The following is a 19,355-nucleotide window of genomic DNA, read 5'->3' as shown; positions in this document are numbered from 1 at the left end:
GGCGGTTTTTTTTTTCTCTCATTCTCTCTCTTTTTTTCTGAATGTGGCAACTGTAATGTATAGTGTATATGCGATTTATTTATACATAGATATTATTACTATTTTTTTTCCTCGAGTTTTCTTTCGTTCTCATGTTTTTCAGTTACAATTATCTAATCTGGCGGAGGCCCTAAAATACTCTACGTCAATGAATACCATTGTTATCATTTTTTTCGATGCGGAAGATAACGGACCAACTGCACAACTTCCTTCCCATTTATTTTCGGTAATAATGATTGGCTCGATGCATTTGAAAAAAATCTTTGTTTTTTTGTTTCTCCCTTTCGAAAATTACTAGAAATTTATTGTCATCGGTCTAATTACTTCATATTCATTCAACTGTCTTATAACAAACAATTCCAAGTGTAGTTAGCTCCATGTAATTTGTAACGCGCATTATCACCGACGCGGCGACGGTCGATAGAAAATTAAGGAAACTGGAAAATTGGTCTGACGCAGTTGGCCCTGCTCAAACGCCTAATGATAATATTATTACACCTATCACCTACGCTAAAAGATTCGATTAAGGTCTGTAGTATAGTAGTAGCTTAGATTACATATAGAACACACTACGTTCAACTACGTTCAACAACTATATAGAGAATGTTTAGTTGAAAGATTAATTATTATGCTATTTTGAGAATCGATTTTTCTTTTTCATTTTTCTTTTTTTGGTTTATCTTGATTATCGGTACACCTCCGCGAGTCATGTCACATGTGATATTACAACGTTGTTTTTACTCACTACTGCAGATTATTCAGATCGTCGATGTTAATTGGGATGCGTTCGAAATCGCGTCCATTTTTTGTTTTTGTAATTAGAAAATTTTCATCATCCACCTAATTCCTCTCATTGTTTTTTCCAATTATGAATTTAACTGAACTTCGGCCCGGTGAATTGCTGCGCTCTTTCTCTACACCGATCTTAGCAAGTACAATAGTTATAATTTTGGATACGTCTAGAAATAATCGTTACTTCGTCAAATTTTAAGGCTTGCAGGCTAAGGGGCAGCTTTCTACCGAATCAGCAAACGTATAGAGATTTAATCATTCGTTGTTGGCCCCGGTACGAGGGTGTGTAATGTTACAACTTCACTTTGCGGCGAACGTATCCGCAATCGAATTCCTAAGAATTTCTCAATTTTTCAGTTAATTGTATCTTCCAGTCGTTGATGGGAAAACCTATCGCGACAATCTCCAGGATTTCTATAGAACGGGACGAGTTAGAATCTACTGGGAACCGGAGTAAATAAATCTAATGTAAATACATGTATATACCAGTGCGGTGTTATGTTTTAGTTAGCGGAATTAGGGGTGGTTTAAGCCAAGACTTACGTTTCTTGAATAAAATAAATAAACTATTACCCGCTGCGAGAGGATCGTGAAGTTAAACCTCGAGTTAAACCTCTCGGTAATTATTCAGAGGTGGACACAACCCGATTCAAAATTTTCACCCTTCAACCGTTCTTTATTTCCGTCGTACGTAAACCTGTACGTGTGTAGCGCACGTATATGTATATCGTTGCTACGTATAAATTGTTGTAGTTTATGTACCTCCTCTGCGCGATGCGAAAAATTGTCGAATCCTCTTTCCCGGAAAAACAGGGGGTGGAAAAACGCGGGGAAAAGTCGAAACGAGAGCGGATACGTCACACGCGCATGTGAAAATAAAATAATGGAAAACAATAAATATATATCGTACGTATAACGTACCGCGAAAACTTTTGGCGTACATATATTTTTGCGAAAATATTCAATTATTATAATGGCTTCGGAGGGTGGGAGGCAGAAAAAAAAAGATTATCAGAGCTCGCTGAATTCACATTGGAAAATAATTATCGAATTTTGAAAATCGACAACGTTTTTTTTCGTTTTTTTTTTCATACCGTACATATATCGATACTTTCGATAAGGCAATTTTTTCGAAATTTTTGCGTATAAAAACGAATGAGATTGCAGATCGCGGGTATGTGTGTGAAATTTTTGAGCCTCACCAGCCTGCACCGGGCAATCCTATAAATTTCGGACGTACGTCTGGACGTGTGATTTGTTCAAATTTATCGTAATTATATTCGTAAATAACATATTGGACAATTTTTTATATTATACATACAATTAATTGCCCGGATTCCAGAGTATGACAATCGTACCATGGCGTCGATTTCATCGAGGATTTCATTAACATGATATTGTCGTGAGACTACTTATGAGACACCACAGGTAGATTTTCTGTTCGCATTATTTCGTTTTTTGCTGCTATGATTTAATATCAATTCGTTTCGCTCATTGAATGTTTTTTTTTTTTTTTTTTTTTTTATTCTCTGGGATTTGATAATTGTTTATTTTAATTCGTGGTTCATTTCGTACCGTAATAGGTCGAAATGAATCACGTGCATTCTACATTTCGGCGTCTAATGGAATGGGGGTAGAGGCAGACGACGTTTTGCCGGACGAAGGACCACCGAGTTTGCCAGCCATGCGTCTGTGAACATTTTTTTGTTTTACTACCACTGATGTGATAAGGTTTTTCATAAATCAAATTCGAAACCATGTGAGAATTGTATGCGTAGAAGTAGAAGATTGTATAACTCATACAGTTATTTACATGTAATAATCGTCAATTCGAATAACAACATTTTTTTACGTATTGTGAACTTTTTCTTTCTTTTTTTTATTCACTTTTCTGAAATATTCCCTTACTGACTCAAGAAACGATAGAACTGCAGATCCTGCTCACACGTGTTCTATCAGCTATTGTTTCTCCCTTGCCAAATTAACTAGGTATCATAAGCGCGAGTTTCATCGATCAATGTACACATACAATACACGTTATATTATACTCTTCTTACACAATTATCATCGCGATGATTATTCATTTAACTATTACAATATTCTAGCTTTATAAAACTTCGCATTAATGTATAATACACGTACAATTATGTATATTTATCATGTGCATCGAGAAGCCCCGCAGAAATGAAATTTCGTTTTCCGAAATAACAATTTTACCTCGAATTTCCCTGTACATCAAATTCCCTTTCACGTTATTCTATTTATTTAATTAAAAAATTTCTCCCAAGCTCTGTGGCAAAAAAAATTAAATTCCATGTGCAAGCTGTATTCATATTCTAAAATATTCGAACAATTATAAGAAAGATTCATACCTATTTATATTCGTGTACGTGTCGTTTTATCTTATCCATATATCATACATATCATAATTATTCAAGTTTTTATCATATTTATCTATTTGTTTATCCCCAATTTCATTATTAGTTTTTTTTTTATTTATTTTTTCATTTAACTTTAATTTTACACTTATCCTGTTTTATTTTTCAATTTTTTTCTGTGTTTGTTCATTAATTAATTCTATATTACGTACATACGTCGCGTGTATATAATATATAGTATGTGTAAATATCGTACAATCTTTTTGTTCAAATCGATTATTTTAAAGATATTCTTAAATTAAAGTATTAATTATTCACTCGAACAATATTTACAGTGTTTTTTTTTTCTTCTTTTTTTTATTTAACTATCAATTTTTTCCAATTTTTTTTTCATCTCCTTTATGTACATAATTAACTCTGCGTGATCGGTGATAAAATCATAGGAAGAATAAGATAAAACTATCAAACCATGTATGAATTGTGCCGTGAACAATAATCCGATAAACAATAAGCTATATAAATATGTAATTAAATGATACGATGAATGAACGTTAAATCAAATGAAACAGAAACACCGTATTCAATCGGTTTGAGTGTTAGCTATTCAATGACTTTTGAAATTACCGTTTCCATGTATATTTGCATACATAGGTGCGCATGTATAAGTGACATAATGTAATCTGACGTAACGATCGACATCGAATGATCGTTAGAAGTTTTGGATAATAAAACGAACCGTGAATACAACAATTGCGATCATTATTATCAATCATCAAGTAATGCCACATAAAACGTTATACCTATGCATACATATTTATTCACCTATATCCGCGTGTTCATATGCTACACTGCGGTAATCGGTAACCGTACAGCGAGTAACTACAATTTTCATTACATGTTCCAGAAGCGATGCGTCGGATAAACTGAAGATTTCACCATTTGCTCAGCTCAAATTTCTTTCCAATTTTTTAAATAGTGCCATTTAGTTCTCGAATCGAGTATTGCCATATAGAGATATAGTTATCTGATCAGCCTTACTGACTTTCGTTTTCAAATCGATCCGAATAACATACGATTTTCGTATCACAGTGAATCGAGAATTATTATTATTGTTATTGTTATTATTACCGTTGTTTTCATATCATTTTGGAAAAAACCTTTCAAGTTTCATTTTTTTTTTTTTGCATTCCACGTGTCGATTTACTCCCTGTATTTTATAAGAATGAAAAATTTCTGTTCTACAGATTTGATCGGTGCAGATGTCGCGAGAAAGAAAATTCCACCTTTTATACAGGATGACCTGTATGCACGTCTATGTTGTGCATATAGTTTTAAACAAATCGCTTGAATGAATAAACGAATGAACGAATGAATAAATAGATAAATTTCGTCAGGTGTATTTGAAAAGGTATCCATGTAATCAATTACGGTGTATGAGATTTTCTCTTGGTTGAAACTACATATTTTCAATTCCATCAATTTTGGGGGTAGCACCGTTGCACGACTATATGTATATAACGACGATAATTTTCCGTGCGTTGGGTGTGAATTTCTCTTTCTCTCTAGCGATTATCGCTTTTTGTACGTATTTTCTTTATTCTCATATAGCATAGGTATGTATATTTTGTAAATTCGATTCATTGTTCGGGAATGATTCTGTATTCCGGGGAGTAGGTGTGTAGCGTCGGTTCTCCGGAAGTAAGTGAAGTGAGTGGCGGTAGTCCCAAGGCACCTGAAAGTACCACCAACTCCCTAAGTCCCTATTTTCAAAGCTACTGGCACTAAGGGCTACGTCAGCTATACAGCTCGACCCCGGGAAGCCCGCGATAACCTTCTACACCCCACTACGGTTCTCCGGGTCAACATACGTACACTTATATAACTACGTATTCGCATACAGATATGTACGTACGTACGTGCCACTCGCGGAGGGTGGAGTCGGGTGTACAGGTATGAACCCGGAAATCCCGGGTAGGGCGAACGGGCATCCACCGTACCCTATACCGAGTGTAATTATACCAGATAACTGCATTTTGTATCATTTGTAAACGTATGTATTGGAATTGTCGCGACAATTTTTTACTTCCCATCCCCGTTACATAGCTATACAATAGTCGACGTACACCGATTTTTCCATTTCCGTTGTCACCCGTTATCGTCCGACTTTCGAAAATATCCGCATCGTCGTGTGTGTTGTGTGTAGGGTGAAAAAAAAAAAAAAAAATTTTCGCAAACAAAGAAATTACAAATTTTTACAAGAAATTTATCGACACCCTACTCTTAAGATTGGCGTTGAGAAGATCCTGATTTTCATTCTCATACGCGGTGCACTTTTCAACTCTACTGAGTTTCCTCTGGATTCGAATTTTTCAGTTTTTATATCTTCCTTTTTTTTTGAATTCATGTTGTTGATTATCATCGTACGTTTTATCAGATTTTACAACACAGTCGAGTGATTATTTGAAAAAAAAAAATATTCAAGTGTACACGAGGGGGGTGCGTTATGTACGTTCATTTTTATATTTTACAAATGAAAAAAAAGCTTTCGAAATAAATTTCCATGATATTTACAAAACGCGATTGAACGAATGAATTCATGTACACAGGTATATATTTATTTATACGTATACGTATTTATATAAATATGTATATATACGCTGTACATAAAATACGTCCAAAAATCCAAAGATATGAATCATTCTTATTTTTATTAATCACATATTCATCATTTTTCGTGAATATACCTGTACGCCGTATGAAGATGTGAAAATAAGGTACATGTACAGAAATGCTTTTCGGACATTGCAAAAAAAGAGCGATATTTAGGTACAGATGTATATGTATTCGAAAAGAAAGAAATGGAAGAAAATTTATTCAGATGTCGAACGTCTCGTTCAGAATACGTCATTGGGTTGTATCGGAACCGATGATCGGCAAAGAAAGGAGATTCTCTTTCATTCTCCTCCTCTTTTTACAGTTATTTCGTATTCTTTTATCTCCTCTCCTACACTTATATTCTTTACGTGAATACCTACGCGCGCGACCATGCCTCGTGAACTTTGATAAAAATGTAAAATTATTTAAATGTATTATAAATGCCGGTATAGGACGCGGTGGAAAGCAGCTGTGGGGAAATGTTTGGGATGTAATATATCTAAATACATGTATTACATAACTAGACATGTAGGTTGGTATACGTGTACTGCAGCAACGACGATTCAACGTCCGAAAAACATTGTGCATTATTTATAAGTTCTTTCAGCCTCGATTCAAGTATCGAGGGTAACAACGTGTTTGTCGCAAGAAACGCGGATGCTCGACGCACCCCTCCCCTCCCCACCCTCGTCCCTCATTTCCGGAATCTCTTACGTATTTTTTCTTAGACGTCAAAGTTTCGCACTTATCGGTTATAGTAATGTAAGTATTCGATGTTATATACGATAAAATATATGATACAAGATGCAGTTTTATCTGGTATTTTACGTCGTCGGTATAGCGCATGCCTTTTGTATTTTTTTGTCTTTCGTTATCAAGTAATTGATACTCATTATGTTACAACACATGTTAACCATCTATGTTATTGCATACAAATATCATTTTCTTCTAGTGTTCTTTTACATTCCAAAGTTGGTGTTATTTTAAGTTTTAGTAACATGATATGTTATAAAACGTCACTCATCAGTGTGTGCAATTCACATGACATATCCGTCGATGTACACGTAATAATAGTAATAATAACAATAATAATAATAATAATAACATGTTAGTGGGCTAATTGATTAATTTTATTGACACTGACCGCGATCGAGGGTAGTGTGACGTTTTTGTTATTGACAAATGATTTTTTCACTGCAACGGATGAGAAACAACGAGGAGAGTTAACTGAGATCGTGCGAACGTCATTGTGTGTTCGGTTGTAAAACGTAAAGGAAAATAAAATTATTAATAATAAAAATTGGTGGATTATTATGCGGAGCTTATTTGATGGGTAGAGGCGTGTATAACGCACGGGAGAACTATTCAATTTAGGGGGCGATGACCCGAGAATTAATTTATAATGAAGGTTTACGCGCACGTGTGTTATAAACGGGAAAATTAAATTTCTCGCCTCATTTCTTTCGCCGATTCAAACTTTATTTTAACTCTGAAGAAGAGGAGAAAAAAAACGCGATATTCAACAAATATCCGCGGCGCTACGATTTAATTAACCCCGTAAATAATCGAGCGTGTATTCGGAAACAATTCATATTCAAGCGTCCGCGTCGATGTGGTCGATTTTACCGTAAAACCATTCAGTGCGGCAAGATTATGGAATTAGGTACTCGATTTTTACCCTCTCTTTTTTTGAATGCATAATTTTTTTTCTTTCCTTTTTCTCGCGGGTTAATTTCCACAAACGAACTCGTCGCAACATATTTTGTATATCTATAGGTATGTACCTGCATTTATGTGTGTCGGGTGTGTACACCTATATTTGTACGTGTATATTTCATATAGAAAAATTCGTGACTTGAAATTTTTTCTTTCTTTTTTTTTTTATTTTTGTGCTTTCTCTACGAGAATGAAACGTTTCTCGCCAACCTTGCTGTAAGAATCTACGGTAATACATATGTATGTGAATATAAATGTATATGGTACATAGCTGCGCGGTGAGGTGGTTCCGGGGGACAATGAAGTAAATGCAAGGAGGTACTTGAGACCGTGGCTTAGCGTCAATTATTCTCATGTTTTCTTACGTTTTTCCTTTGCAGTTTTTCGTGAGTTTTAATTCTCCAACGTTCAAGAAATCGCGAAACAAACCCGCGGTTAATTAACGAGCTACGCAATGATGATAATCATAATAACGGTATTCGTAAAAGTAATAATAATTACAATGACCACGATCCCAATAATAATAATGATGACAATTATTATTATCGTTATACTCGCGCAATACTTTGATAAAACGCGAATGAAAAACTTGAACAAGAAAAAAAAATTAAATTAAATTAATTGAAAGTGCACACATGGATAAGTGAACAACAAAAAAAAAAAAAACTTATATGAAAATCGGTAAATCATTAATTTATTTTCTTTTTTTTTCATATATGTATGTATATTCAGGTAATAATTATATCATAGGTTTAATATAATTCTCATTTAACGCACACTTTCAACATTTTATAGAAACCATAAATCAATTTGTTGTTTGTATGTTCGCATTCTTTTCACATTTTCATTCGATCACTTCTCACAAAATTCATCGAATGTTGCACGAACTTATATTTTACGTACCAGAGCAGTATATATAACATATAATATAGAAGTAATTGTTTAATATTCAATTTATTTATCAAACACTTCATTTTATACGACAATACAATGATAATTATCTTCAATTTCGTAATTATTTGTCTTTTTTTTTAATTTCCCAATCAATAATATATCATGGTCGTGTGTTAATTTACTCATTATTTTTGTGTATCTTTCGTTCAAAAATTTTTTTCCCATTTCATCCCATTTATCATAATCGTTATTTTTAGCGTTAAATTATTATCATCATCATTATTGTTCTGACAAATTTTCTGTACAAGTTTTGTTTTTTTCCAATATTTTTAATTTTTTGCTTTTTTTTTTGCCCTTCCATTCGCACGGTATTTCGGTGTAATTACCTATTATCTTAATAATTTGTGAATACAAATATACATATACGTACTCGATTCGGTTAATAACGTTTACCTATAACATACCTATCAACATTATTTCGTTATTTTTTCCGTTTTTTAAATTCAATGTATAGCACACGATAGAGGAATAATATTCAAGTATGTATGTACCTTCGTACCCTGCAGCCATAATTTTAAAGTAAATGCGCATCAGGTGCGCCTTATTACGTTTCTCGTCCCTGATTTTCTCTTTTTTACCTTAAAAATTTCTTTCGCTCTTCTCCTTTTTTTGTTTCAACGACGTGTGCGGACAATGTGAGATCGTTACAAGTCCTGCCATTATATGGGAGATATCAAACGAACTTGTGATGTGCGAAATTAATTGGCACAGTTTCTTATCCGAAGTACGTGGCGAGGGTAATTTTTTCTTTGACAGTTTCGTTTTTTGTTTTTTATTTTCTCTTTTTGCGTTCGACGCATAATATGAGTAATTTTCGTGAAAAGCTCGCGTTGACCGCGGATTGCAGTACGTTTTGTGTGGAATGTAATTGTGGAAATCCATTGTGGTAATTATTATCGATGAAAGAATAACTTCTGTACAATAAATATATTTTTTATGATACGCAGCGCAGTTGTTAACGATATTTGCAGACAATTGCGATATTGTTGTAAGTACTGCCGTTTGTATTACCGGGTCGTAAGAAGTCAACAACCAATCAATGAGCAACGGATTTATAGGTATACACAACTCTCTCTCTATCTCTCTTTATAGTATATGTATTATATATGATATTATGTGATATACTCAGTCTGCATGTGTGCGTGTGCATTGGTGGGACGTGTGCCTCGTTTCATATGTGTGTATACAATATATAAATCGATATTACGTAAGCGGTCACCGAAATATCAAGATGTTAATTACGTCATTCGGTACATGACATACACATACGGTCCATAAAAAGTATCGGTAAAATTTTTTGTCGGTGTTTATTTTATTTCATATTTTTTGTCTTTTTTTTTTTTAGTTAGACGCAAAAAATTAGACACACACGCGCAGAGGTAATTTCAATATCATAAACTTTGGTAATTTTTCAGTTTTTTTTTTGCTTTTCATCGGACACCTAAACAGACGAGGGCAACAAATCGAAGGACGAAGAAAGCAACGAAGTGAAGAAGAAGATAAAGAATTGAAGATGGGTGTGGTAGAGGGAGATTCTATGTATAATTATACACATGTAAAAGTATAGAAGAAGGGTGGATATCGGGGGTATGAATAGGCGATTGTTGCACAATTTATTGGGTGAAGAGTCAAGAGAGACGAGGAATAGCTGATGGACGCAGGGTGCGGGTTACAGATGATGAGCGCGTATTAGTTCACAGAGGCATGGCGTTGTAGAGTTCCAAATTGGGATGATAAAAGAGTGCCGTTGCCGTAGCGGTTGCGGGGGCGGGGGCCGGATTGTGATGAGGAGTTGGGGGTGGTGGGTTCAAGTTCGCGTGTATGTGATTTAAATTCAGGCTTAAGGGTGCCACGTGGGCTGCGTTAAGGTTAAGGTGGTTAAGGTGGTTACCTGTTGGGTAGGGGAGGCCGAAACTAGGGTACCCTGAGTAGCTGCGCCCCGCTGCGTACGCCGCATACGCCGCCGCTGGGAATCCTGTGAACAATGTTGAGAAAATAATTATTCACATAAAATTCGCAGCATCAAAACTTGAAAAAAAAAGCACCAACGAAAATATTGGTCTTTCGAAAATTAATGTACACGAATTTCTCTGAGGCTCTGCGGAGAATCGAAACCATGCGACCCCTCAAGAGCATTTTATTCTGAAGTGAATGACGAAGGAAGTTTTTACGTTTTTATTTTTATCACTTTAACAAGGATGTGCGTGCCATCGACGTTTGCGTCGTTCTCATGCACAACCGGAAAGTTCGTGCGATAATTTGATAGATAAATTTGATGACGCCTGATAATCCGGACCGTTCGACGCGTCCGAAGCATTACTGAAGATAATCACACGCATGATGGGATGTTATGAGTCTTATATGTACAGCTCTCCCTCTCTCCTAACGCGAGCTTTGTCGTGCGCACGTTCAACTTATAAATATAATAATTAAAGTAGTTAAGTAAACTCACCGTCGGGTAATCCTCCCAGGGACCACATAAAATCTACAAGAAAAAACAAGCAAATTAATAATGTTTCAACCATAATTCCCGTATAAGTTTTACATTTCTTTTTTTTTTTTTTTCTCTCTTTTTACGTGTTAGTAGATGTAGATATACAAAATTTTAAACTCTGTAAATTTCTGCAATTTTAATATGCGTTATGTAATTACGAATTTAATTACATACAATTCAAATTATCATCATTTTTTGTCTAAATTGAGTAAGTATCTATAGATGGTAGGAATTTTCTTGCAGAAATTCCAAAATTTTTGTTAGTAATAATGTTTTTTTCTCTTTGCTTCAAATATCATAAGTTTCTATGAAGCGTATGATATTTGTTATACATATGCATATATATATTTTTATTTTTGAAATATATATATAGTATATGTATAGAAGAACCGAAAATAAATAAAAAGAAAATGTATAAAGCACTAAGATATATAAATATTATTAATGTTTTTTTTTTTTTGCTTTCTCTTTGCTTTTTCTTTCAATAAGAGGCATCCATGAAATTTCATAATTTTATACAAATAAAAAACCACACATCTAATTAATTGACTAATTATTTTTTGACTAACGCTTGAACTATACTTTTGACTATGTTACTATTTGCTACGCGACCGTATGATAATAGAGTAAATATATATTCCAAGCTACCAAAATTAAACTGCCCTATGATCTATTGTTATTATAGCCAATAGGTATATTATTCATTGATTAGATGATTATTATACAATAAGGTCTAGACTTCTCTTTTCTAGGTTTTTTGTTCTATCAGCTTATTATATTAATACTAGACTAATTATGGCTTCACATTTTTCCTATCGTCATTATTGAATTATCATCTTGATACGAGTTACGCGATAATCATTACGACTAGAATGAAGTAGACAAAATCATGAAAATTAAGTAAATAAATTGATAGTGAAAATTAGAATTATCAAAAAAATAACGCAAATTATTACTCTTTGCTATCCCATTTCGACGACTGACAATCAGTCAATCCAATGTCGTCCAAGTCCTCGATTTCTGGTGTCCGCTTCATGGAATTTCGGGATTTTCATGGTAATAACTGGCGTTTTTGTGTTCTTGTCTTATTTTGCATGAAATTTCGAAGACTATTGAAACGTTTGACACGTACCGTGGACCATGAATCGATGGATTACAGCCGATCATCGTCAAAGGATGATTTTGGTTTCGTCGTTTTTACTCTTTTAACGCGAATGTCTCGAGAAATAGGAAAAATGTGAAAGATCTACGACATTTAAAATTATATATATAATACAATATTAATAAACACCGATCACAAGCTACACTGCACTACGTTGAGCTAATCTAAATTATTATTATTTCTTTTTATATATATATAATATATATTTCACATTTACTTGTAGATGAATAGAATAGATTTATTCTAGCCATGTAATACACTCATATTAATAATATTAGTAATTTCGTACCTAGTCTCTAGTCGGGCTGGTTTTGATTATATGTGTATATATATTCATAATATATAGTATATGTACATATGTATTTTTTGTTCATCCCTGTTGATTCTTTTTTCTTTATTTTATTTTTCAATATGACGTTTTCAATAAAAACAATAGGAGATCATTGATTCGTTCATCGTTTATTTAGCAATACTGATTATTCAAATTGTTTTTTTTTTTCAATTCAATTTCAATTTTTTTTTGCTTCTTATTTTCATTTATATGTACGTATATATAATTTTTTCGTTTCTTAAGAGCAATAAATATTTTATTAAATTTATGATAACATACTTCAAATAATATTGCATGACGTTAAACAATTATCTGACTTTATTCGCAGAAAGAATAAGACAAACGAATTAAAAGTTCATAATTAGAGAATGATAAGTGAAAATTTGTAAAATTCAATTCAAATGTACTTTGGCAACTTCAGTTATCACGATCATAATCGTTGAGCGTCAGGAGATTCAGATTAACAAAAAATTTGATACAAGATTGATTCCTTTTTTTTTTCGTGTTCTATTTCAACAATCATTTTAACCAAAATCGGCCCCAAAAAGCACACAGAATAAATGGCGTATATATATATATAGATCTGTATATTCTGTAATAATCTGCAAAATTTTGTTAAGTATTTTCTACTTACGAAACAGAAAGAGTGGCGCCTCTCAGGCAAAGTAGGTACGTACTCTCTAGGACACACGTCTGACGTATTAATATTTAAGTATTCTATATAGCTTAGAAGTGTTAAGTACTATAATATGTATATGACAACGTACATGTATTTAGTATAGATACCCAAGTACGTATAATACATAACTATATAATGTACGTAGCTTGTGAGTATAATATGTATATAGGTTTGGTACAGCCGCTGGTCCATTCTCCGTAGAAGATGTTTTCTATTTTTTGTCGTTTCCTTTTCTCTGTCTAATTTTCGGCAAAATTGCGAGGATGATTCCGATCTCGATTTACGTACGGTGGTACGTATCGTACCTATTCATGACTCATGTACAAATGATCTTCCACGAAAAATGACCAATAAAGTATTCTAATAAACTAACATAATATATTAATGATATTTCAACGCTATATTCTATCTCAAAGATAGGAATGTATTTCTCAAAAAATTAATTATTTATGTATGTATATATATAAATATATACATATATATATTATGTATTTATTATTTCTAACTATAAAAACCTAGTTCGCCTAATTTCGGTAAACTAAAATGACAAAATATTCACCTATTGCCTATTGGCTTTCGATATGTAGATCTATTACACAACTAATTAATTAATTAATTAATGCGGCTGTAAAAATCAATACATATATAATATATCGATATAATTATCAAATTACTAATTTTAATATATATGCGGATATTGATAGATTGAACTTTTCGAGTATGTAATGATTTTCTCTCTCTTTTTTTCCCTCTCTTTTCAATCATTAATGACGATATCGTGTAGAGGTGCTACGCGTAAGAATTCTCTTGCAATAATCAGAACCATTCTTTCGATCATGAAATTTGGATTTGAATTTGATCAATCCTCATTTGTTATTTTACACTGCGGTTATCAGATATAGAATTTTTGTATAGCACGTGTCCCCAGAGTTCACATTACAGTATGTTTAATTCCGCACCGTCAGGCACCAGGTTTACGCTATAGCGGTGAGCCAAATCGTGGTCCGTGAATACACGTCGCGCCATAGCGTAAACTTGGCGCCTGACCTTAGAGAACCAAACATACCGTAGTGTTGACGCTGGAACACATGGTATATCGTAGCATCACGAATGGGGGGGATTGTTATATATTTTTTGTTATTATGAAATTTCATGAAGTTATATAATAAGGAAATATATATATATACCTATATTATATGTATAGTTTTTTTTTTTCCATATTTCAATATACATATATCTGTATAATATTAATTAGAAAATTCGTCAAATTATTATTATTATTATTATGATTATTACGAGTTATCATTATTATTATTAAAACGCGTAAAACGTTGTGTATATTAATTGTATGTATATATGTATGTGTGAATTATAATAGTTTGCGCATTGTCGCGGTTATTTAATTTGCTGTAAACTTTTCCGTAACAATTATTATATATTATCATTTAATATATATCATATGTATACATTAATACACTTATTTATGCGTATATACAGTTATGGGTAATCACTGCATAGACATGGGGTTATTGATATAATAATGTAGATAAGTTTACAGCAATCCGTAATATATTATTATTATACGTGGAATGATAGTATATAGGTACTCGTTATTCTTTTGATATCTTTCATTCTTTCTCGTATTCATTTTCCTCATTATTTTCTTTATTATATTTCAGGAATTATTGTTGTTATTATTATTCAATGATTTTTTTTCTATCATCACGAGGGCCGTTCAGCGAATGACACGGTTTAGGGGCGCTCGCCGCGGGAGCATTTTCAGCCACGTAGAAATTTCGTTTCGTTTACCCTCAATTATAATAATATCATAATATACTACATATATATGATGTACATATGTACGTGTATATAATTTCGAGTGAAATGAAATTATATCATGAAAAGGTACTTTCGTCTGTGAGTTGTATACTGTACCGTCCAATGACAAAAAACTGATTTGATTCAAAGAAAAAAAAAAAAAAAAAAACGTAAAAAATAAACGAATGAATTATAAGTAAACGAAAGAATGACCGTGACAACGAATGCAATAAATGTGAAAATGTGAAGGTAATTTCAGTTCACTGTCTGCGAGACATTATTTATAGCTGCTGTCTTATTTATTTTCTTATTTTTCATTTTCCTATTCCTTTCTAACATATTCTAGACCTACTAAAATAACCACTACTGTGTAGATAACTACGAATTTAACGATCGCCATTGTCATCCCCGCGACCGGATTGTACTCGAAAAATGGAACGTAGACGTTCATGTTATACGTTCGTGATCGTTTACCGAGCAAATTTATGGATGAGATTTTTCCCAACCAAATATATCAATCGATCTTTCGTTATACTATTTTTAGGCAACAGACGCTAGAATTTTATTAATCAATATGATTGAGTAATACGCGTCTGCGTTATATCAAACACTACGTAGGAACATATGACTCTGTTCAACTATGTATATACCGAGTAAATATTTCACCTGATTTAATTTGAAACTCTAGCAATGCGACGCTGGGCTACTTTTTCCGGCACTATTGGTCGTCGATAAATTATTTCATCTCTACTACGAAGGCCATAGATTTCGTAATTATAACGCTTAGCGCTTAATTGATACGAGGTAACGTTGAAATTTCGATTCGTAAGTCCTCGCGGGGGGCGCAGCTTACGTTATTACATTACATAGGAACAATGCGGCCAACGTTACTTAAATTTCTTTTTCCTTCCATTTCATTCAATCGAACAGTTTATTCCGGTCACGGAGATCGATATCGAATCGCGTTTAATTTGAGCATGTTTAGTAAGACAATTTTTGAACTCTTTTGAACACTTATTATCGTTTATTGTCTAACGTTATCGTCTGTGCTACAGTTTTTCTTCTAATTCTCATCTAATTTTTAACTACCAGTCTTCGGCGAAGAACGCCGTCTAATTTTTATATTTTTTTATTTTTTATTTTCAACTACCGTAAAATGAGGCCCCATCGGTTGGTTAACTATTTTCATTTTTTTTATTATTATTCTTTTTTTTTCTCTACGAAACTGCATGTGATAATAACTACATTATCGTATTCTAATCGTTTATATATCTACCTGGCTACGATCACAGTGTTCATGAACTGAGCGTTAATTATCGTCTCGTTTAATAACAATGCTATACTTCTACATCGTGTGCTCAACGTGTATAACGTTTAATTTGATTCGAATGAAAGAAAAAAAAAAGAAAAAAAAAAAAAATACAATCAATCTATAAGAACGAATTATTGACGCGTTGCAATAAGCTGTTGGAAGTAGAACGATACGACGTACTTTGAATGTATCACGATTTCTGAATTGACGATAATTCATACGTACGCGTATTTATAGGTATCTATGTATATTATTGCACGCTGTTGATATGTAAACTATACGACCGTTTCAAATTTCACCTAGTATAACCAAGCATAAATCTGGCGGATGTTATTATATATACGTGTGTACGTCGATCAAGTTGTCAATTAGCGAGATAATAATCCAGTCGACCGAGCGATATTAAACGATATATACATAATAAGAGGGTACGGTGTAGAAAATAATCGCCTCGGGTTACCACCACGTTCACGTTCACGTGTACGTATACCTGTAGTATACCCGCACTGTGCGCTGTCCGTGTACGTACGTACGTATGTACAAAAGTTATCAGGTGCGACGAAAATAAAAGTGTAGAAAAAAAAGCAATGGTATGACAATGAAAAACGAAGATCGGAACGATTGGAAAACCGATGAAAAGTTGTTTTTTTTTTACTGCGGACGAGTCAACGGCGTCAAAATCGTGGGTCATAGACCGATGGTAGGAATCGGATGGTACATAGCGCCCATGTCGAGTCCTTGAACTCCTAGGAGATCGCTCATCGAGTATGTGAGAGTCGTGGCTCGCGGAGCGACCGGATGATGCGGACGGTATGCTGCCGCAGCGAGAGCCCGTTTAACGTCGTATACCGCGGCCGCCGCCGCCGCCGCCGCCGCGGGTGCAGTCGCGTATTGGTAAGTAGCGGCGGCCGGCGAACTCGCCACGATCGGTCCTAACAAATGATGGGGATTCGCGGCACTTGCGGCTGCAGCGGCGTGCGCCGCTGCGGCCGCGCTTGCGGCCGAGGGAAGGGGGTACGGCGCGTATCGGTAGGTCGAAGGGGGTGTCGCGACCATCACCAACTCACCGTATGCACCTCGACCTGCCGCCCGCGTCTTCGCCAGGTTCGCCGGTAGCATCACTTCTTTCGGCTGGGCTTTCTTGCACTCAACCTGAAACAGATCAACCCGTTACACAGCCAAACCCCGAGACACGAATGATCCATCGATCCCTCGTCTTCCCGAAATTTTCATCTTCAATTTCTCCGGATTATTCCTCCCGATGAAAAGAGAAAAAAAAAAAAAAAAAAAGACCGGAGTTACGACCGTCCGGAGATAGATAGAATCTTCCCCCCGCACGTGTACGACCTGCGGATTTGTATGAACACGCGTGTGCTCGGGATCGTGTACATTTGTGACGTTGATAATGTTCCGGATCCTTAGAAAATTAACTTGACTCCGGTGTACCTTCGTGATAAGCTCGTCCGAGGGTGCGTGCTGGGCCGGGTACCGGTGGGTTCTCGCGCCGCGTGTACAGGTACAGAAAGCGACGCTGTAAGCACGAGGGGGGTGAGATGGGGGAGGGGGGGACGGGGGAAGGGGGTCGGGTGTACGTATAACCTACAACGTGGCGTACGAAGGTAATCTTCGTGTGTGCCAAATACAAATAGCTTCCTGAGCAACCCTTCTCAATTATCCGGAAAATTAATTCCGCCCATCGCGTACCCGGTAATGCAAATAGTGGCGCACTCACCACTTCGCGTTATACCGCGATCGTCACTCCCCCCGGTATATTCGAGGCTCGTTTTATATAGGTCGTGCGATGGAAGAGAGAGTGTTTCCTCTCCGACGACAGAAGAAGAAGAAGAAGAAGTGGGGCGAATACCTACCGGATATGGAGATCATCGGGGCGCGGTACTCACCATTTTGTTATTTATTTCGTGGAAGTGGATTTCGCACACTTTGTCCACGACATCCTCGCTTTGAAATGTGACGAAGCCGAATCCTGGAACAGAACAAGAAGAGGAAGAGACGATTAATTCGCGGTCTTTACGAGTTTCGCATGTGCGGGTTATTTCTAGTCAATTTTCGAATCATGTTTTTTTCACCCATGCTAGTCGCCGTTTTTTTTTCCTTTTCTTTCGTCATTCGGTTGTACGTACGTTCGGAGCACCCTTTGCCCTCGCCTAATGACAATCGTGATAATTAGCGAGCCGCAGTTGAACGCGAGCTTTGGACTTGGTGCTTCGAGGGCGCGGGTACACTACGTAGTTCGGGACGTCGGAAGTACTAACTCCTGGTTATCTTAAACGACATCTACGCAGATTCATAAGGAGCGGGGGCTGCTCTCGTAAGTCGGGCTAAATTACGAGTGGCAAGAGAGCACAGCGAGATTAAAATCACCGAGAAAAGACTGGGAGAAAGTTTTTAATATTCTCGATTCTTGATCAAGTTATGATTCGTTGGAGAAACGACGTCCTATGGCCTGCAGCGGCTACTGCGCGTAATCCATGGAGAATAAAATTGCAACAGCCGGCAAACACGCATATAGGCATAAAAATGGAGTTTCTGTATCTGTAAACGAGTTTTGTCTTCGTATCCACAAAAACCGATCATTTACGTATAGGTATATGTACATCGCAAGAAATGACTCGCGTTTCTTGGCTTCTCGTGCCTATTGGCGGCGCGCACAGCTCATGGGTATTGGAATTAGGGTGGTAAGAAAGGCCAGAAAACAAACAGAAAAAAACAAAAAAAAAAAGAAGAAGTTTTGGAAAACTGGAAAGAACAGGCGAATCGTAGTTTACATTATTCGAAGAAAGGTAGAATTTATTGCCAGTTAGGGTGGAAGCTGAAGGGAATAAGACGGAATGCGGTGGCTACTACGGGGGCGGTGCGGCTATATCGGCTTGGGAACCGAACTCGGTACTTCGGGAATACCTTCTAGTGAAACAAATGAGGCGCAACCCCTTTGGTACATTATTCAGGGGCGGCTCTCTCTCTCTCTCTCTCTCTCTCTCTCTCTCTCTCTCTCTCTCTCTCTCTC

The 19,355-nt window shown here is 35.4% G+C and overlaps 1 protein-coding gene across 10 annotated transcripts in view; it reads right to left on the bottom strand.

Annotated features, from left to right (window-relative positions):
- LOC105690654 (RNA-binding protein Musashi homolog Rbp6) overlaps positions 1-19,355 on the bottom strand; it is a 468,805-nt gene that overhangs the window by 15,467 nt on the left and 433,983 nt on the right. For all 10 annotated transcript variants that reach the window (XM_048652726.1, XM_025747124.2, XM_025747123.2 and 7 more), the window contains 4 exons: positions 18,232-18,314; positions 17,398-17,482; positions 10,987-11,019; positions 10,426-10,509 (listed from right to left, as the gene is read on the bottom strand). In XM_048652726.1, coding sequence (XP_048508683.1) covers positions 10,426-10,509; positions 10,987-11,019; positions 17,398-17,482; positions 18,232-18,314 — 285 coding nt within the window. The remainder of the gene's footprint in view (positions 1-10,425; positions 10,510-10,986; positions 11,020-17,397; positions 17,483-18,231; positions 18,315-19,355) is intronic.

Source organism: Athalia rosae, chromosome 3 (assembly GCF_917208135.1).
Source record: "Athalia rosae chromosome 3, iyAthRosa1.1, whole genome shotgun sequence".
Taxonomy (NCBI): domain Eukaryota; kingdom Metazoa; phylum Arthropoda; class Insecta; order Hymenoptera; family Athaliidae; genus Athalia; species Athalia rosae.
Note: the sequence above shows the minus strand (reverse complement) of the source record. Positions and strands in the feature narration are given on the sequence as shown.